We start from the raw sequence: 22,323 nt of genomic DNA on the forward strand, positions 1-22,323 counted from the left end.
CTCCTGTCACAAGCTTTATACCTTTAAAAACCACTGTAGTTACAGACATAAAAGTGTCCTGCATGAATTATCCTTTGTCACCAAGCTCTTGCCTCTATCTGCAACCAGGCACAAGCTTTTCAGGACAAGTGTCTGCATTTGAGGAAAGCATTAAGGTACCAGGATTCATAGGAAGGATGCTTCAGCCTGTGGCAAGCTTGAGACTTCGCTACAGAAATTTACTACCTCTACATCCACTGTCTGGATCTGATGCAATGCCTACAGATGCTTGGCTTGAAGACTGCTCTCCCTGTATTGGGTTTGTCCAGCAATGAGGTCAGCTACCTAAAAACGGTATCAGCATCCCCACAGAACAATAGCCCATTCACAGTCCCAGCTTCTCTGCAACCAAGTAGAGAACAGATAAAATGAGCCTCAGCAGAGCTCAGAAAGGGTATCTTCACACTAGTCTTTTTTATGGTTTCTGTATGCTGGAAACCACCTGCTATTTCATCCCAGGCAGTAACAGGTTACTGTTTCCCCGTGCCCTCCCAAAGGTATTGTAAACTACAGTTCACGTTTGTTAAGTGCTTGAGATACACAGTTAAAAGACCAAAGTAGATTTAAATGTACACACATAACTATATATACTTCATAATTAAAATAAACAACAGTGAGTAGTCATAAATATGACAAACTGCTCATCAGTTCACCGCTTTTCTGTAATCCATTTTGCCTTACTCATGCTACCTAGTTAATAGACAAAGACTTCATAATCTGAACTTCAACAAGTAGCTCTTGAATTGTGCTCGTACATTCCAGTTCTCTGTCTCCCTACAAGTAGTCCGGAGTTATAAACTCCCACTGACCTGAGTGGCATTCAATGTGGGTGTACTTGCAAGGTTATGTCCCCTAGTCAGTAAAGCTATAAGGATGAAAACAGGGGTGTACCCCAGTACTAAACAATGCAAAGATGAACTGTTCATAATAAATATTTCTTCAAGATTGTGTCTTTGGTGGATTTTCAACTCAGAATTATAACTCAGAATTAAGATGAATCTATGGAGCAGCTCTACATTCCTTAGTGCAGAAAAGCCAGTGTATTTTCTGGTTGTTCCTCATCACAAAACAGTACCCTAGTGCTTTTGGGCTATGAAGACTAGAGTGGTTTTGTACAATACCAAGATACTAACTTTGGAACCAGTCCAGCGTGGTTATTAATAGTAGGTAATGCAGAACATATGTCAAAGCAAAGGCTGTCAAATCTGGCTGACAACTACTCACATCTCAATCGTATAACTTGGCAACGTGGGCATTTTTTTCCATAATATAAAGCAATTCCAATCAACTGCAGATTGCACTTCACAGAAGGTTCAGTTACAAGCAGACGCCAGGCTCTAACTATTCATCTGGAGACACATACAGTACGTGAACAGAGTAAAGAACTGGTTTGTGATTCGAAATAAGCAGTTTCCTTTACTTGGCACCAGAGGCAATACAGAGCTGCCGAGTGTGCTCACCTGGCACCACAGTTGTATAGTTTCTCGAGCCCCCACAGTCCTGAGGACTGCAGTTCATCTCACCTCATCTGCAGCAGCCAAGGCAGGTTTACCTGCGCAACGCCTTTCCCTTCCAAGGGGTAACGGATACAGTGCCAAGGAGCCGGAGTGACAGACCAGATCAACTCCAGTACCACGGGCGCACTGCGGGGAGGGCTTGCCGACGCTCTGTGTTCATGTCTGAATGAGGCCCATATGCAAGGGCCATGCTTGGCATGGGACATCATAGCTAAGAATTATTTTTCTACACACACACGTATATAGATTTGTATGTAAAATATGTTTCTGTAAATATGTATGTATGTGTCAATATGTATGGTGTATAGGGGGTTCAAAGTAAGCCTCAACTTTTGGTTCTGCGCCACAGCTGATTAGGACAAAATACTTCAGCGAGTTGCCGTTAACACAAATATAATAGTAGGTTCAGGTGCAAAATATAAGGTTTCTTTCAGCTGCATTTAGGCATACTGGGTTGTGTGCCTTCCTAACTCTTGCTAGGAAGAAAGTGGCAGACCAAAAAGACCTCTCTATTTTACTTTGTAATCAACTTTCATGTGAAGGAAGCCCACACTGTCTTGTCTTTAGTTTGTTTCACATCAGTCGTGTTTTATTTCAGGAAAGTCTACATGATCATTTTGTTAGAGTGCTTTACTAATTGCACCACTAAGAGTAGCCCATGTTTTTCCATTAACAAGCAGCAGCCAGCACAAAGGATCTAGATTTTCCGGAGGGTTTTCGTCCCTGTAGAAGCTGCTCAAGTGCAATGGGGTTCTACAGAACAACTAACTCATTGTGAGGCAGCAAACACACACAATATCAGATTCAGCAGAATGGCACCATCTCAGACTGATGCAGAATTTGGCTCACACTAATTTATTATGAGTTGTTCCATATTTTCCTGGCCTTGCTGTAAGATGTTTGGAAATGGTCTAGTACTTACTGCCCTCAGGCTTTTCCACCCATTTACCTGGAACTGCATTCTGTTCCTGCTTGTGGTGAAAATCTTGGGTGAAAATTTCAGGGAAAAACACATGCAGGCTAGCTGTGCTTAACCAGTTACAGTTTATCTGTCACTTTCTATTGCAATCACCAACTGCTTTTATGGCAATTGCGATCACCAACTGCTTTTATGGCAATGTAGAAAAGCTTGAGGCTAGCACACGTGATATCAGTACATCCTCCACCAGCTGAAGAATAAGTTTGTTTACACACCCACATGTTTGGCTACTGGATTTCATGGCTCTTTGCTGATAGCAGCAGACTCTGAATTAGAATGAAGATTTCCAATTTCCATTCCACATTTGATCTACTAGACCTAAGTATCTCCTTAATTTATCAATTATCAGGAATAATGGATTTTTTTTTTCATTTAATTTTCAGGGACAAAATTCCAGTTCCTTTCCTTACAATGAATAGTTTCTTATTGCAAACATTGTTCCAAATATGTTAGTGAAAAGACATCAGTGGACCTGTCACAGGCAGATACAGGTTTGCCCCATTAACAAGTTAAAGGGGAAAAAAAGAACTCACATGGAAGAGACATTTGCAAGGCTTTTATCATTTGGCCAGAGAGCAAAATAGGGTATCAAGGAAACAACTTCAAATGTATCTGCAAGGACAACATTGTACTAAGAATACCGCTAACGTTTCAGGGCTTGCTCCAAGATGTTCTCGTCCACCACCTTGTGAGGGAGAGTCACCTTCAATGTGTCATTCTCTTTCATTGCTTGGCAGATCGTTTCATAAGCATAGTCATTACCCGACCAGCAGCGTCTGGCAACCTGTCAGACCAGAAAATCAATAGGTGCAAAAATCGTACATATCTCTTGCCACATCCATCTGACACAATATTTGCACAAACACTGGCACCCAATTTCATGACAACAAATCTTTCAACCCTCTGCCAGTTTCTGGTTTCCTTACTGATTTTGGAAGTAATTTTTGTAATACCTACTTCATTTTTATGAGTAGTATTTGGATAGACTTGGTACATTTTCATGCAGAAACATAACATTGGACAGGTAACATTGGTAGAACCAGGTACCTTACAAACTTTACAAAATTCTCTCACTAAAAATAATCATGCACTCCATCCCAGCTCTGTAAAACTAGCACTTGCTTTAGGTAACAGTATAATTTAAGCAATCCATGCTTTTGTAGTGGGATAAATATTTTAAAAGGAAAATGTCCCCAAGTGCATTTTCAAACTATGAAATCAAGGAGCCAAATTCTCTGCCAGCACATAAGGATGAAACTTTATGGACAGCCATGGAACTGGTAAACACCTCCTCCAACAACAAAGCTCTGCATTTCGATCTGTGTACAAGCGAGATTCCCCAGATGAAAAAAAGTCAAGATTTGGCACAAAGGAAATAAGTCCTTCCCTCTATTCAATGCCTCACAAATCTCTATTAAGAATTGCAAATCAGTGTCTGAAATATTCAGGCTCAAAAGTACTCAAGAAAGAAAATACTTAGGTTCCAATTTAGCAAAATATTTAAGCATATGATTAATGTAAGCTGAATAAGTTCCCAGGATCATAGCAATAACATCTAGAAACGACCTTTCAAATTAACAACTCAATTTCCCTGCCACTCACCTAGGATTAGTCCTGGCAGTATAGTTTCAGGGGTACACTCCAGTTTCCTTCCAGTCTTGTATATAATATGGGTAGCATTCTCTGAATGTCCTTTTTCAACATGTGTGTGGAGGACTGGGGCTTTTGCTTGCAATAAATCAGAGCAGCAAAAGATTTATTGGGTTTTTAATAGGCTGTCTCTGATACACAGTGCATGTTAAGGGTTTGTCTTCATTACTCTAATCTACAAATTAATATAATTGTCCTCCTCCTTCTTCCTTAATAGTTTACTAATGTGTTATTTCAGATCTGGGACAGGGAATATGTGCAAATTGTTCCTCCTCCTCTTCTACCCCTAGTCACGCCAGGTCTTATGGGGAGAAAAAAAGATGTTTAGGTCTAAGGGAAAAAGGAATTCTGCAATTCTCTTGAGAAGTAAAACAGAACAGATCATGTCAGCATTGGCAAAGGAGCTCCCTCAATACATCAAGTCCTTGTGAGGCTTCATGACTGAAATGTGACAGGTTTTGTCCTTTAATTGGACTGTGCATCGCTATGCCCTGCTGATTAGGTTCCCTGCAAGTACTGAGTCAAAATCTCTCTGCCAAAACCTCTCTAGTCTTAAACCCAGACAGGATCTATCTGGACACTGATGGAATGCAAAAACTCTAATGGTAGCAAGGGCTGGATGAGCTGGCACTTAAATGACAAGCCTTTCAAGATACCTTGATCTAGATGTTAGGAATAGAGAAGACTAAAGTTCATATAGTTGTCAATTGTATTATGTAGGCAAACAACAATGCCAACACATCTAACAAAATTATCATAAGCATGCTTCCCTTTCTGCTTAAAAAATAACAAAACACACACTGAGATATGTGGAAACTATTGGGCTCCAATATGTTGTAAAGTCAGAGGGGGTGGTCCTGACACTTTACAGTCGGTTCCTTACCCAAGAATTATTCAGTGTCTTTTATTGACTTAAAGTCCTTTGAAGTTGGTTGGAGGGAAAAAAAAAAACAAAACCCAAACCCAACCAAACAAAACAACTCGTTGGCTCCAGTAGAATCAGGCTCATAACCACCCATATTAGAAGCAGTGAATAGAATTAGTCACTTGGCCCATTAGGACTATTCCTGGGATACAAAAAGACAGATTCCAAGAACTCCTGCCTGAATGCTCATACTCACATTCAGTTAAAAAGAATAGGAGCACTGGAACATGAGTACCTAAATAAACATAGTCCCAGAGGCAGGAAGATGTTAAAGTGAACATATATAATGAGTATTGCTTACTCCATTGGAAACATCCCAGCTGAGCATCATCTTAGCCCGTTCTTCAGCCTCTGTGGATCCATCCAAAACCAGGCCAAATCCCCCATTGATCACTTCACCCCTAAGAAAAAATGTAGGAGAATTAAATCAGAACAATTCAAACCAATCCCACAAAATTCACAGGAGTTAATTTCTTCAGTTGCACTGCAAAAAGAAGGATGAGAACATAGAAATGGTGCTGAATAAGAGACACTAAAAAACCCAAAACAAAAAGGAATTTAGTAGGGCAAAGGCCTAATTTCCTGACCTGCAGCAAACCTATTCCACCTTTCTTGTAGTGCCCAGCTAACAGTCAGTATCTGCTCCAAGCAGGAGTGCCAAAAACTAAGCTTGCACTGCATCTCCTGAGGACTGCACGCTGTACTGGCTCTAGAAACAAGAAAGGTTAGCACTTCTGATGGGCTGGAGAGTTACCTGTCTCAGGGTATTGTTAAAGGTTAAGCTGTTCATGTTTGCTACACTAGAGCCTGCCATATAGATAGGATCATGCGGAGGACTGTGCACTTATTGAAGCAGACAGATGGATCTATTTATATTCTCTCGGGACAAATGAGAGAGCATAAGCATTTTATTAAAAAAGCGTTAACCACCACTTAATGCACATCTGCCTTGATCGTTTCAAAAACAGTCATTCATTTTGTATGAGATACATAGATGTTTAAAGACACCAGTGCCAACTTTTCAGGAAGCAGACTTATTGGCAGAAGAACAACAGAAATATGTTAAAACTAACAGATTATACTTGGGAGAAATGCCAGTCTGGTATTAAAAGGACAGGGAAAACACGTAGAGCAAAACATCTTGTCTGACTTCAGTCTGGCCTGCTCAAGTTCTTGTTTCATCGCAGATGGTGAATAGTGGTGAATGCAGCTGGATAATTACCTGTTGCTGTAAATCTGTGAGAGTGCTGGCATTATAACTGAGCATCAGCAATACCTGAGGGATGGGCATATCATACAACAATACATGGTATGAGACACTACTAATGGAGATCCCTGGAGGTAGGATTTTGTCCTCTGTGCTTTACAGTTAATATAATGAGTAAGTTTACAAAATTTACATAGAATAACATCAGACATATCCATGAATCAGACAGGAGTTAGGTGACTTCCAGTCCAGGAAGGAATAATTTCTTACTGTATATTTTCAAGCAGTAACTTGAGCTTCTCAGGAAATGGGCAAATGAGGCTACATTGCAGCCTAACAGACTGAGATCTTCTTCCTGAAACTAGAACCCACATTTTCTCATTTTCAATGTAATGTTGTTACTTACGTGATGTTAATTCCCTTTCACTAGTTATATACGCTACCTGTATGCTAAGTAGACCCTATCACATAGCTGAGCAAGGAACTTAAAGCTCCAAATCTCACTATCATGGCACCATTCTGTGAATTCCCTCCACTTTACCATTATTAGATATATCATTATTACAAATACATTTTCTGTTGAAAGGCACAGTTTTCTTGAAACTGACAGTTCTCACAGCAGAATGTCAGTGAATGAATCAGTTTCTTATCTTTTAACATGAAAATTTGAAACAAAGTCATGTTTTCAATTGAGATGTTTGAATATTGTAAGCTCTGACTCTTCAAAATAAAATGTTTCTTTTTGATTGACCCTGTCAATACTTTTCAGCCTGGAATTTAATTCCCAGGATCTTTTCACTGTGTGAAATCTTTCATTAGTTCTGCTCTTAGTCTCATTTTGGGATGAAAACAAACATCCAAACATCTGCATTTCTTGCAAACTCTACTTTTTGAATAGCTCATGTTGTTACTGTCTTCTCCAAAAGAGGGGACCAGACTGGATGACAACATTACAAATGTAATTATATCAGAAACAGGGCCAGTTACCTCACCATACTCTGCTGCTTTTGTGTACAGAGACCAAATTAGCACTATTCTTTACTGTCAAAGTACCAAGCTAGAGTACACTTATGAATGCCAATGATGCCGTTGCAATGTAATTGGGACCAAAGTATGAGCATACCTCAACACAGCCTATTGGCAATATCAGACAATAAGAAAATTAGACCTTTGGACCAGTGCTTTATAAAGATATTCCATGTGGGAAGATGAGGTTCTTTCAGTGGCAAAGATCCCCTCCGTGCACAGCATCCTGAAGAACATACTTTGAAGCTTAGGCATGAATAGTGAGCATCTGAGCTCACTTGCACTCCATAAATTTAGAGCCTCTCTATCAATTTCCACGGAGTTACTCCAGTGTAAATCAGAATCACTCATCAGAATCTGTCCTACTGTCTAAAAATCACTCATAAATTAAATGCCAATGTTTGTTAGGATGGATTTTCTAGCCAAACCTCTCACTTTTAAAGGGGAACTCTCTGCCTTCATTAACATTGGGTCACATTTTCAGGTAATTAAAGAAACATGTGGCATTTTGACCTAAGCTACCTCCTATAATTTCCAGATGTCTCCTTCTAAGGTGATCAAAGAAAACAAGGCCTCTCTCACAATCAAGATGTCACACTGTCAACAGTGCAGTTCGATTCTTAAATTGCTTCTGCCTTTGTTGCTACAGGTTACTCAAGCTACGTGCTAATATACATTCTCCTGCAAATAAACAGGCAGCAAGAAATGAATAACATTCATTTGGTGTAATTATAGTCAAGACTATGTTAATCTTAAGTCTCTCAAACAGCACATGTGATGCAGATTCCAGCTAAATAAATATTAATCCTGCTTTTTCTGTTTGTCCCACAAGGTGGTAGAACAGAAAAATCAAAGAGGTAAAAGGCAATCCTCTAGTCTCATAGGGAAGACATGGCAGATCTGTCAGCAGTTCCAGGCAAGGCCAGCCTCTGCAGGGAGGACTGGTAGCTGAACACAGCGCAACTGCCATTTCTGAACTCCCTGAACGGAAACTTGCCAACGACAACTTGATTTCTCTCTAATCACGTGCATATTTGTTTATAAATATATATAAGCTTCCACATGCACTTTCCCATTTTCAAATCAGCTGATTTTATCAGGCACGTGGAGATTTCATTATGGCAAAGTCAGCTAAATTTTTAGCTCTCCAGAGAAAAAGAAAAACAGGATCCTAAAACCTAAAGACATCTGTCTCTTCCAGGCAAAGAAAGTAATTTGTTACGGTTGGGGGTTGGTTTTTCTTCTTTTACCACCTTTAAATTATTCCTCTCTTTCTCCTTAGAAGGCAAATGGGTGCAACGCTTTAACTAGCCAGGGTGGTGCCATGATTAGTTAAGCCAAGCAGAACTACCTGCCATGCTGTGGCTTTCGGGGGCTCTCCAGACCACAGCATCTAATGACACGACATTGTTACCACATCCGAGTCTCAGCATGGTGGCTTATTAAGGCTCGTGCAGAGACAGGCCTAATTTTGAGGCTCTGCATTCTTCACTGAAGCACAGTAATTTAATCACAGAGGGCTATGACAGCTCCCAAGAACAAGGTGAGCAGATACTGTTCCACAATAGCAAGCCACTAAGCAGCCATAGGAAATGTCAAAAAGGATAACCAAACCCTGTTTTTCCATTGATATTTTGATTTCAGTGAATAGCCACACAGTAATTTTCTGATGCATTACATAAATAACAGCACCTCTGCTCTGCCTTGGGGAAGAGCTTCTTTCTAATGATGTAACTCTACTTAAGAAACAACTAAAACAATATAAATGAAATTGCAGTGTGGCCAGTGCCAGTTTTCCAGAAGTAAGGGCAGTCACACTATTCAGCCAATCTGTCTTTGAATTGCTCAGAAGGCTGGAAACATGCAGGAGGAATTGACTTTACAGGGGCCAGAGAGAGAGGGAATATGATCATTTGTATCCTTTGAATTAAGCATCATCGATGCACAGAACATTCGTGGCATAAGCAATTATTTTAGCAAGTCTAATAATTATAATTCTCAATTATCATAAAAATACTCCAAATATTTTGCACAACATGTAGTGGAAAGTTATTTTCTTTGCTTGTATTTCATAAGCAGATATTTTAAAAGGTTAAACTCAGCTAAGGCCATTCAGACAGATCTAGTCTGCTGCTATCTCTGGAGTCTGAGACTGAGATGACCAGAGTAAGCACATATTCTGGTATGTATTTTCCATTCAGAATTATGGAAGTTGTGAATAAAATCCTGGCCACAGTGGGTGTTATTGCTGAAATCAGTAAAGCCAGATTTTCACTCCATGTGTCTAATCCCTCAGAAACCCTTCGTATCCCACTGTTCAATTTTGCTCTCATATACCTTCTATTCAGTAGTTACTTCAATGAAATCAAAGGGGTTAGAGTACAGGAGAGGGAATTCTCCATCTGACTTGAAGGGACATTTTCTAGATCCAGATCATCTGGATGAGTAATAATAAATTATCATCAAATGTCTCTGAGGATAACATCTGCTACAAGTTTTTTGGCTTGCTCTTGTTGGCATATTCCAGAGCTGGATGGAACAGGGAAGTGTGAGGGTTCACTACAGCATTTAATAGAGGGTTGCCCCACTTTTGACTGGCGACATCACAAAATGAAGCCATGACTGTAAATGGGACAGGCTTTGCTGGACTATGCTGGAAAGAACAAACCAGAACTAAAGAGTCTGCAGTGTGGCCAGGTTCTCCTTTTCCCTAAACCTCTGCCAACCCAGAGCAACCTTTTAGTGGCACATGAAGGAGATTAATTTCCCTCTCTATACATAATATTTATCTCATTCTGCACCTCAGTTTAGACATTTCTCTTAGTTCTGCACCTTAAGAAGGAGGTGTTTAATCAAGTCCTTACTTGGCTGTGGTCTTTTATCCTACCAGGCACGAGCAAGAAGAGAAAGAAGACTGGGGGATTTGCTGGCACCTGAGCTGTTTTGTATCAATAACCCCCTCATTGCACTTTAGCACATGGGCATTTATATTGGGGTCCTAAGGTCAAAGATTTAAATACAGCTTAAGGGGAAACCTAAACATAATCCATCCACTAACACTCTGTCTGTGCATGTGTGAAGACAACTTTGGAAGTAGGATCTGTTCAAAAAGACCACAGCAGACTGTCCTTGTTTGGCAAATTAAGTTCTCCAAACTGTGCTGTGGCCAATGTCCAAAACACTTTTTCTAGACATATGGGCATTAATTAAAAAAGCCTCATACAACACCACACTTTACCTTATAATACATCCTTGTCTCCAAACTCATCCTTCCCATGATCATGACATTGTACTACTCCAGTAATACACACATCTTTTCTGCAATTCCCCTCCTGTCTCTCTTCCCCACACGCATACAGAACAGTGGTAATGGGATTCAGAGTCCAGCTTTAGAAACATAGATAAGTCCTTACCAGCCAACTCCACCACCATTGTGCAATGCAACCCAGGTCGCTCCTCTGAATGCATCTCCTACAAAATTTTGTACCGCCATGTCTAGGAGGAGAGGAAAGCTGTTACGGCTCTGACATGCTGCATTCATTTTTTTGTTATGCTGCTCATTCCTTCCACTAACACCTTGATTTTGGCTGTGCAAAGGCAGTGTTGGAGGCAGGGTTTACTCACAGCTTCTCTCACAGATATACACTGATATACACTCATTCTTGGGAGGAACAGACAAGAGAGATTTTCCTCCCACTCTTTGCTCCTATGCTGGAGGAAGCAAATGCCAATTTCACACTGTGGTTTGTGAGGACGCTGGTGATTTCTGCATTTGTGATCCAAGTCAAGCAGTTGAAGAACCTACCACTCCTCAGCTGGGAGATACCTCCCAGGGTGGAGAAAAATACAATCGTCTCCTTTGGGATGCCTCAGTCATGGAAGAACAGGCTGGACACATCCATGTGGAGGGTTTCAAAATGCGGGGGACACCTGGAAAACTACACACCTTGCAGTTCTCAGAAGCCTGAAGTATTTTCAGATCAGACTGCAGAGTTAATTCAGCCCTGTGCAGAAAGCCAGTCTAAAGCTAAGGAGCTGCATGTTGGGATGAAAGTAACATTGGCCCCAATTCTCTGGACATGGGGGAGTTTTACCCTGAACATGAACTGCTGAAATCACACAGGAGGTTTCTTTTGTTTTTAAAAAATGAAGAAAAATAATCTAGCAGACAAATGCCATTTGACTAATGTCAAACGTATGATATTCCACTGAAATGTTCACTAGAATTTTGTATGTTCACTACAATATGTGCTAAAGGATATACCCAGAGAGGTGGAAAGAGGTACACACAGAGGATAACAGGGTAAAATTTACTGAAAATGTTTGTCCAGATTTAATTCAGGACAGATTTAATAGATCGTTTGCTGTGCTTTTAACAGCAAAAAATAAGAGACAAACAGCAATATCCCCACCCACCACATTTACAGACCTACAGTTGTTACATGTCTGATGGAAAAATAGGTTTACTTGAGCACTAATCTATGTTAAACCCTGTCAAAAGCCCCATTATGGCATCTTTTATCTGGCATTATGTCACTTTAATAACCCAATTATCATAATTACAGTGCTGTCAAGAGGGAATGGGAGAGATCAAAATCCCCATATTCTAAAAATGTACAGATTTCTTCCTCAGCCACTAGCATGAGAAGAGTGGAGGTTGGACAAGGAGCATGGCAAGTGGACTAGCAATGTAATAACATGCTGCTCCTTGGCTTCGATAAAAGTCAGTAACTGTGCAAATGTCTGTGCTGAACTACACTTTGCCAAGCAGCAATGACCCATGTTTGCCAAGGATCAGGCAGAGGTACTTACTGCAAAACAAAGTAAGACAGGCAAACACTCTGGAAAATTCTTGTGTGCTAGAGAGGAGCCAATTTCAACTGAACCAGCTCAAATGTGGTGTTAAAACAATTGGAAAGAAGGGAGAGAGGAAGACCTAAGATGTTCTTTTATTACCTCCAGAGGCTCATCTGGTAAAACAGAGTTAGGCCTGGTTTCAAAGACCAATGAAATCAGTGGTCAACAGGCTTTAGATACGCCCTTGGAGAAGGCAAATGGGTCATGTAAATCACAAAATGCAAAAAAACCCCACATAACATGATGAGCAATGGGGTTTTGCAAGCCTTGTTTCTACTGCAGTCTTCTGAAGTCATTGCCTGAGATTTACTTATGTTGTTAAGCCCTTTGGTGGAGACATTACCCCAGATTACTGTTCTCTGTGCAGCTGCACCATTTTCTCACAGTATCAGAACCAAACTTTATTCAACGCATCTATCCATCTGGCCTATTAGAACTAGCCAACATACTCAAAAAGTGTTGAAAATGGGACTGATAAACACAGCTAAAAGCCTCATTTCATCAGGAAATCCAGTTAAGATATCAGGGAACTTTTCTCCTTAAAATTGAGCCATAATTTGGTTCTATTCTGAATTCCCATAATGGAAGTAATTCAATATGCTCAGCTACCTCTATCATAATTTCTCCTTCTACAGCAGCTTGTATCCTCCAGTCTCAAGCCCCTTTGTGACTGTCAGTTCATGACATGCAGAAACACTACTGGGCTAAAGCTATTATCATAATTTCCACTTTATGGATGGAAAATTGAGGAAGATTTAGGTTAAAAATTGCTTAGTACTTCACTCTTTTTTTTTTTTTTTTTTTTCAGGTCTCCAATCTGATATTTCTTGGGTTTTTTTTTCTAAAGCACCATTTCACAAACTTAAAAGCAGAGCCTGGTTAGCTCAGGTCAGATACGCAGAATTAAAGGCTCCTTTTGTATAGCAAACCTACATGATTTGCCCAGTCACACTGTAAGTAAGCAACAAAGCTTGGAGTATAATCCAGATCGCCTGACTTTCATTCTTATGCTTTTACTATTAAAGTATGACCAGAAGAGTTCCTTTCAGAAACTCCAAACTGTTTTCTTGAGTCCTCAGGCAACGAAATGAACACAGCTGTGAATCTTTCTGCTTTAAGCAAAATACTGTTATAGACCTGATTTTGATCGTGTGGATCCCAAGCATGATATACAGCTGTAATTCTGCTCAGATCACCTCTTTGAAACAGTGAGGTGCAAAATTAAAATCAAACAAGATACAGTCCTCTGAGATAGACTGCTCTCCATTTACATTCAGGTAAAAAACCCCACCTGGACATGATCCTGTGCAACCTGCTCTGGGTGAACCTGCTTTAGCAGGGGGTTTGGACTAGATGATCTCCAGAGGTCCCTTCCAGCCCCAACCATGCTATGATTCTGTGAAATCTGATGCATCTTCACTGAATTTTCAGCATTGTTCTGGACCTCTCCTATTTAACTAGCGTCTCATTCATCTCTGTATCACTATTAAATCCCACAAAGCTTCTGAGGAAATCTGATTAATCGGGGTTAAAGGGTTAAACAAAAACATTTTAAAAATGTTGCATAAGAAAAAAAAAATCTCTTTTAAAGCAATTTCCTTGTTTGCCCGGACAGACAAGCCTCAGCTGCTCTGCTGACCTGCGCAAAAGGCTGATCCATCATAAATGTTTGACGTTTCTCTGTAAGGACTGTCGGTCCCACTCACATCATGGTGATCTCGGCTGAGGACTACTGGAGCCTGCAAAAAACCAAGGATGAGAAAATGGAATCCTTCATGGACTGTCAATGCTACCGAGGATCATCATTTGCTGAATTCACTTCTGTCTTAAGTCATGTCAAACCTCAGCTTTGTCCCCTCTCCTAAACCCCCTGAAACACCTTCTCTGTGTGCTATTATTTATTACAAAACAGTTCTTCACATACAGTTCATGAAAGCCACCATCCTTCCATAACTAAGAACAAGAGCTTGTTTTTGTGCCAATGGCATCCTCAAAGGAGAGCAGGGAGAAGAGAGGAAGCAGTATGGTTATTTCATCTGAGCACTTCTTTGCTGAAATTTCAAAGACATTTCAGTATGCAAAAATCTTCATTCAAAAAAAGTTCTTGTTTGCTGTTGAAAATAAAAACTAACAGTAAGAATTTTTACACTTTTTCATTTTTTTGGAAGACTTCAAGACTAAAAATAGGTTAGCAATGAAACTCAGTGATTTCATGCAGCTCAAACAAGTCCATTCTTGATCTGGAATTTAATTGACAGTACGAATCTAGATTAGCTTGCAGGTCTTCATTATCATTGCAACACACAGGGTTTATATAAGAATAATTCACTCTTGGCATAGTGTGGTTTGGAATTAGCTGGCTCTGTTTTATGCTGGCAGTGAATTAGAAAATCATTGACATAGACATGAGCACCCAGCTTGTGAGAGGGGGAATGGAGATTTGCAGAAATGAAAAAAGGATGCAACAAAATCTGAAGGGCCTGGGAGTCTGACCTTGTCGGTTGTAGGTCCAAGGGAGTGCTCTGTCTGCTCAGGTTTATTTTTTAAGACTAGCTCGCAATGATGTTCATTTTGAATCCTGAGAAGGTCAACAGCCTTTGAAATATTTTAACGTTTTCTGAGTAATAAAAACCAGACCTTTCCTAGCTAGAATCCATTCTAAGTTTTACTTGAGTTTGCCCCTTTGAAAAGAGTAATTGTAATTCAGCTATAAAAGAGATGGAGATGAATGAGTGAACATGCCTTGGTCTGATGCTGCAGTACACACAGCAAATAAGGGGTATAATTACCGAGTGGTGCCTTCAGGATTTTGATTCCCAGGATGTCACATTGTACATCTACCTACAATACTCATGAAGAACTTAGAAAATCCCTATATACAATCTTGCCCATAGTATGTACTTTTACCACCACCACATATGGTCAGTGGGATTTTAGTCAGATGAGTAAGATATTACTCGTTATGCACTAGAGTGGCAGCATCAAGCCTAACAATTTTCTTCATTCACATATGCAATATAAATGAAAGTTGACTGCAGAGCTGGCTGTAGCTGTAATATGGCTGAAAGTGAGGTACAGAGGGTAAGAAGCTCTGGGTAGTGGCAGAGTTTCTTGTTACTTTTAATGTTTGGGGCACTGCTGAGGAGTTATAGTCCCTGCCTTGTGTTTTCAGCAAATCACATCATGATATGTTGTGTTTGTAGATGCCCAAATAGAAAATAAGGCAGATTCCCACCATGAAATGAAAGATAGCATATTTCAGAGAGTTTGCAAACCCGTCTCTCTTCTATTATGTAGCATAATACTGGTGACAGGCAGAGACAAGGACTGAGCTCTAATACAGGCTAACAGAATACTGGTCCCATGTAAATGGCAGGCACTTCTGTTCTCACTGGTTGAAGCTTTCTCCTTTCCCACCTGCCACCCCAGTCTCAGATATTAAACACAATTACCGGACCATATCAAGACAAAAAAGACAAACCTTAATCCTTCCTTCAGAAATCGCTCGATTAATAGCCACAGCTATAGACACACGACCCCTCTGATCAGAGTATAAGATTCTAGCTTGAGAGCCAACAACCTGGAAAATAAAAATGCCAGAGTGATAAGGTTCTCTGTGCTTATCTTTGGGCCCCAGATAAATGGAGTCACATGATTGACCCCTTCTGTAGGAGAAAGGGCAGATTATTTCTTCATCAACATCCAGCTTCCAGAAAAAAGAAATTAAAATCCCTCTTTGAACTGAGTTTTATCTCCACTCACACAATCAGTGAGATGTATTTCTGTATTCAGCTGCTACTGTCCAATAAATCCTACTTTTTAAATCAACCTGATTGCTAGGCTATAATCCCCCTATGAACAAATCCCTTATCAACAGCTGAGAAGCAGAGGTTTGGAACTGGCAATGGTGGGCTGGAAGGGAAGAGAAATATGGAGACAATAGAATGGCAAAGAACATCTGTCCTGCACAGCTATGCTCCTCTCCAGCTTTTACCCCACAGACCAATCTGGCTTCCAGATGGGGAAAGCACATATGAGCCCTACAGTGTTACCAGTTAGCTTCACAGTGGGAGCCAGCTCTAAAAGAAAAACAAAGGATGCTTCACTGGCACGCTGCTTCCCACAGTGCAAAAGGATGGCAGTTCTTTGGCCTCATCACCTGTTTTGAAAAGGGTACTAGGAACTGCAGGCGTGAAGAGGTTGGGCCAAAGCAATACCAAGAAGGACATTTTGAATAGTGCTCTGAAAGAAAGGTAGTTACAAAGGAGGTAGACAGTGAATCATTGACATGTTCCACTCCAGATATAAGACTGGATATTGCTGAATTATTTGAACATTTCCACATGAGGAAGTGAAGGGAAAGAACTACTTCAGCTCACCCTAAAACCCTGCTGTGGAGAGAGGTTTAAGTTATCAGACCTGGGAGTTACAGCCAGTGTTTTCGTTCATGCCCATTCCTGCTTTTCATTCCAGCATTCAAAAACTGCATTCTGGACCAGGAGTGGTCACATGTGCTGAAGGAGGTTGTGCACTTACCAAGCTGTGCCTGCCAGCTTCCCGAATCCAGCAGATGTTGTCATGGTACTGCTGCTTCACAGATGTGCTCACTTGCAAGAGAAAGCAAGAAATAAAAGAGGTTTTGAAAATTAATGCAATATGCTCTAAATTTAATTTAATTCATCTGACAGCACTAGGAGGTCAAATTCTGCTCTCAGATACAAGCACGCATATAGGAAATGCTATATAGAATCCTCTGTGCATTGGATGCAGTAACTGGTACCATATATTTAGAGGAATGTATGAGATGTCACCTAGGAGACAGCTGGAATGATAACTCCCATGCAGCTCTTTAGCAAACTAAATTAAACCTTGAAATATGGGTTACATGTACTGTTCATTTTTGGTCACCTGGCTTGCTGCCTACTAAATGCCCAATCCCTTTCTGAGACTTTGCTAAATTAGTAGCTTAAGCAAACTCCATGACATTGGGTACTACATTCCAGTCTTGCATCAGGTAGTAAATAACTCCTTTGAGTCAGCCAGCAGAAATTCTCAGAAGCAGCTGGCAATACATGCTTGAGGATAAGTTACACCAATGCTGGGATAGATTTATAGCGCAGCAGTTGCCCTGTACTAAATGGCCCACATGAATGTTTTTATCCCAAGATAAAACTGAGGTCTCTTACCCTACAAATTGAGGTATGTTGCCTCACATTACTATGGAGCACAAACTGCACAGAAAAACTTATCATGGAGTAGCCACTTTATGTGTAAAGACACCCTACATCTTGGTTAGATATATATGTTGTTATCCGAGAAGTGAATTACATAGAATGGTTTTGTATTCTCCAGCTTCTCTTCTCATTTATATCTGTGCCATTCGATCCCAATCAGCCAAACCAAAGAGGAGTAAGAATAAAGATATTTGAAGTGACAGACGGTGAAATATGGCATGTATCAGTCAGATACATGGCGACCTCAGTACAATCAGCTGCCTCCACAGGCATGGCATCATCTGTAGCAAGTGAGTAACAAAAGGGAGAGGGAGTATGGAATGGGACAGACGCGTTGTCTTACTGTCTTAATTCTGGGGGCTTTTACAGTTATGCCTTTCCACAGAGGTCAAGTGTGAGCTCAGATGAGGTTATAATGGCTGAAGAAGTTACTGCCTGTAGGCTCTTTCTCTATGGGCTAAGCTACATCATATTACCTTGTCCTGAGAGACATGGACAGCTACCAGGGCTCAGCTGGCATGTGGGAACATGCTAAGCCACAGTGACTTGCTCATGCACTAGAGCTTCAAGTTATAATAATTACTGCAGATGCCAAGATAGCATGTTCCCTACCACTTTCCAGCTCTTGACCATTTTCAAGTCAAATTATTAGGTACATATAACTTCACAGAATCACAAAAATCATAGAATACCACATTGGACGGGACCTCAAGGACCTTGAGGTCCAAAGGTCCAACCTTTCCTGGCAAAAGCGCTGTCTAGACAAGATGGCCCAGCACCCTGTCCAGCTGAATCTTAAAGTGAATCTTAAATCTGAAACTTATGTTTGAAAGTCAGTCAAACTGGAGAAACTACACACTGCTAACTTGAAATTGTCCCTAGTAACTGAGAAGAGTGTTTAAGACTACTGTCTTTCCACTAGGCAATATGTCAGTAGATATGCATAGTAAAACTAGAAAAAGGAAAGAGGAAAAGGCAAGATACAAATATCTAATCCATGTTAAACACATTGTTAAAGGGAAATGTAAAATATGCTCATTCCTGCAGAGGCAGGCCTTCCACATACAGAGAGTTTTATGATCCTAAAGACCTGTCAGTGCTTTAGGGGCTGGCTCCACATGATAGCTTCTAAACTCTGCAATGAGGATTAACATGTCAGCTCTTAGCTTCACAGGGAGTGAAAGTGAAACATCTGTTAGTGCTGTCCTAGGAGGATTGTGCTGCCATTCATAAGCTTTAAGGAAACATCTTCTAGAAGTTAATGGGTAGTATTCCCTTAGGTTATTATAGATACTTTATAAGAGTTTACAGGAGTTACTCTTGAAAACCAAATAGAGAATGAGTTCCTTTCTATCACTTTTATAAGCTATCTCAGAGAGTACTTACCATATTTTATACTTCACCATGCACAGAGTTATAGAAAAGATCTTACTGTCTGTTAATTGTATAAAACATATCCAGAGGAGAAGCCAGATGAGAATACTGGCTACAAGGACATATGTCAACACAACATATCTGTCCCTCCCAGCCAGCTCCAATGAACAGTCATATTCTCTGTCCTAAACTGTGGTGTGTCCAAAGTTGGATTTCATCAGTTATCCCTCGGGAAGTGAAGAATCCTCCCTTTTATTTAGCTTTACATCCTGCAATTGAAAAATCTTACAGCTTTTTCTAGAAAGACCTTAGTTTTAGATTAGCTCCATGTGTGTCTCATTTGCTAAACTGATGCCCCCATCTCCCCACCCCAACAGGAATACATTTTGAAGTCAGGCAAGCTACTGTATTGTTTCTGGTATTTCATAGTCTTTTGTACTTATTTAGGGTTTAAAAGATACTAGAAAGTATTATGTACTCAGAGGAACAGTCCTCATCAACACAGAGATTGGTTCCCTTGGCTCTTGGGAGATTTGTATTGTTGTTATGCATCAGCTCAGCCTTCAAACTACCACAGAGGTCGTAAATCCAAGTTACGCTCCAATCATCAGTGCTGCATCTCTTGTAAAAAGGCTAAATTAAAAGCCCAGGTACCTTAGGAGTGGAAGCGGATAATAAAACTACATGGGATTTTTTCCACAGTTTGTGAGGTTTAAGTGCAAAAATTCAACTCCACAAAAGGAGAAGAATGTTTAACATTGGACTCAAGGCCAGGTCAAAAGTTTAGACTTTGAATGCAACAGACTTCGGCTCTGTGGAGTTTTCACTCAGCCATCGTAACAGATTCTTTTATAAAATTCAAAGGTAGGTTCAGATTTTAGAGGTGTATGTGTGTGAGGATATCCAGACCCTGGAATTCAATGCAAGCAAGGTCCCATAGGGAGTGGACAGCAAGTGGAATACTCAAGAACATGAATCCATGAATGACTTTATTTTCTGGCCAAATTCTGTTTTCACTTCTCTTTGAAATCGTATTCCCATTGTCCTGCCAAACTCAATAGCCTTGCTCTTAAGCCTGTTTTCACCTGTTGGGATTTTTTTAATGTTATTTTTCATTTAAATTAAGAATATCATGCAAGACTTCAATGCTTTTTGTCTGTGGAAGAGACTTCTCTCCACAGCTTTACATTACCATCTATATAAACACCCACATACTACTGTACACACAGTAACTGATTCATTTCCTAGTCTTGCAACGCAAATCATCCCAAGGTCATGCATCAATTCAATCTTCAGAGAAGATGACTGGAGATTGCAGTACATGGCAGAAAAATTACTGCAAATTTTTGAAGATAGATCCAGCACTATAGTATTGGATTTCACCCTCCCTTCAATTAAACCTATGGACCAGGAAACATGAAAGTTTCAATATCCATAGAACAGGGGAGGCACTTCTGGGCCGTTGCATTAAAAACATCTCATGCTCCAGTGCTATTTCTTTAAGATGACTCCTAAGGAAAGTTTAAGAGAACAGACAGAGCTAAGGACCTTGCAGGGTCTGACCCACTCTATCAATAATTCACCTCTTGGGAGGAAGAGGAAGCTGGACACCAGCATTACAGTATAGGAAGACAACAGTAGTTTTGTTTCAAACAGAGACATATCTGAACATTGTATAACCTTCTCAGAAATACCACCCTAGATCCTCACAATGCCAACTGTTCCAGAACAAATAGGAGAGCATTCAAAATCTTCACACTTCTATTCATATTTCAATAATGTCTTTCATGAAAGAAGCAACAAATATTTCAATATTACCAGATAAAAATATTACGCTCTCCTCCCCATAAAATATGCTTTGTATTTGTGATCTGTTCCTTCTGATCCCTTTCTTGATTCTGAGAAGCACAAAACTCCACTCTCTTGAAACGGAAAGCTGAGGACTTCAGTGCTAGGGCATAATGACACTTGAGTCTGCTGTCCAGCTACTGTAAAAGCAGATGAAGGAAAAGGAAAGTAGTAGGGCCTTCCACTGCAACCTGGGAGATTAGGATTCACATTTGCTGACACAAAATTAGCTTTGTCTCAGTTCCCACTCATAAGCAGGGGATATCAGCAATAGCACACTTTCAGGAATACGGAAGAGTGAAAGACAGTGTAATTCCTAGATACATACATATGTAGCATACAGAGCCATACAGATATTCCAGATTGGTTGCACCAGTGAGTAGAAATGGCTGTCAATTTATTAACAAATGACAAAAAAGAAAGACCTCAAAATTGTAATCACAAATAAATGACACTGGATGGAGCACCACACCCATGAAACCTGGGTTTCCTGCCACCGATCTGCTTGCTAGCCTCTTAAGAACCTCCCTAGATTCCCATGCCTCATTCACCTGTGAGACAGGGGCAAAGCAATTGAACTCCTTTAAAAAATTCCTGGAGACCTATTGATGAAAGACACTGTCTGCCTTAAAGTTTCAAGGTGACAAAGTGCAGGAAAATCTGTAACAAATGAAAATAAATGCTCTTAGCCAAAATTTCAACTATAGCTTTGGGATCAATAACCTCTCTACATGGCGTTTTTATATTTTAGTTGCTGGTTACGCTCCTTACAGGAAGGAGTTTGGAGAACAGTGAGATTTCCTGCCCCCGTGGAACAGGCAAAAGAGTGCTTTCTACAGTTTCAGCCAAAAGCTATCACACATTGTACAACTCTGTTTCCTTTTCTCCCCAAAAGCACCCCCTGTGATGGGGGCATGGGATGGTGTCTTACCTCCCTGACGTATAGAGTCTTCCAGCACAGACATGGCAATTGAGTCAGTGGTAGCAAGATCCTGTGGGTCACCTGAGGTACAAACCCAGCGGAATGGACCAAATCCCAGGGAAAAAATGTCCCTGGGAAGAGAACATGTTTCATTAAGAGATAGTTGAAATTCTTTCCTTATTTATCCTGGCTGCTAGCAGTGCTTTTCTTTCATTAGCTGGAGACGGAAGAATTTGAAACATTTTCAATGAACTAATCTAAACAGAAGCATCAGGGACCATTAATTGAGAAATTAAACAGTGCTGTTTCATGCAGCCGTTGACTGGTGTATAAAAATACAGTCAGGCCAGAAATTTGATAGGAATGTCGGGCAGTTCAAACAAGTGCATCATCAGATGAATTGCGATATTTCTTTTGTTTCATCAAATATACCCTCCCTGCTGCCTGGTCTTTTCGTCCTTAACCCAGGCTAACTCTGAGTGCATCTACACTATCACACAAGTGTAGGTTCTGAACAAGTGTCTGAGTCCAGACTCATTTGCTGTCCACATTGTTTACACACAATAGTAAGACCCACTTCAGTTGAGTTGCAGAAGAGATCTAATCTGGTTGGTGCCTTGCTCTGTGTTCAAGTTCTTATTCGCATGATATAGGCAAGCTAAGCATGAGTCAGAGGCAAAAGGTGTTATAAACCCATGCCCTCAACAGATCTCCTGAGCTCGGCTTTTTCTACAAGCAGTATGCA

At 40.4% G+C, this 22,323-nt stretch overlaps 1 protein-coding gene across 1 annotated transcript in view; it reads right to left on the reverse strand.

Annotated features, from left to right (window-relative positions):
• Nucleotides 1-3,178: 3,178 nt before the first annotated feature.
• UROC1 (urocanate hydratase 1) overlaps nt 3,179-22,323 on the reverse strand; it is a 45,177-nt gene continuing 26,032 nt past the window's right edge. Inside the window, exons 14-20 of the mRNA XM_075714690.1 lie at nt 21,588-21,709; nt 16,737-16,807; nt 15,682-15,780; nt 13,840-13,939; nt 10,757-10,838; nt 5,412-5,511; nt 3,179-3,319 (exon numbers count right to left, since the gene is read on the reverse strand). Coding sequence (XP_075570805.1) covers nt 3,179-3,319; nt 5,412-5,511; nt 10,757-10,838; nt 13,840-13,939; nt 15,682-15,780; nt 16,737-16,807; nt 21,588-21,709 — 715 coding nt within the window. The remainder of the gene's footprint in view (nt 3,320-5,411; nt 5,512-10,756; nt 10,839-13,839; nt 13,940-15,681; nt 15,781-16,736; nt 16,808-21,587; nt 21,710-22,323) is intronic.

Source organism: Pelecanus crispus, chromosome 7 (genome assembly GCF_030463565.1).
Source record: "Pelecanus crispus isolate bPelCri1 chromosome 7, bPelCri1.pri, whole genome shotgun sequence".
Lineage (NCBI taxonomy): Eukaryota > Metazoa > Chordata > Aves > Pelecaniformes > Pelecanidae > Pelecanus > Pelecanus crispus.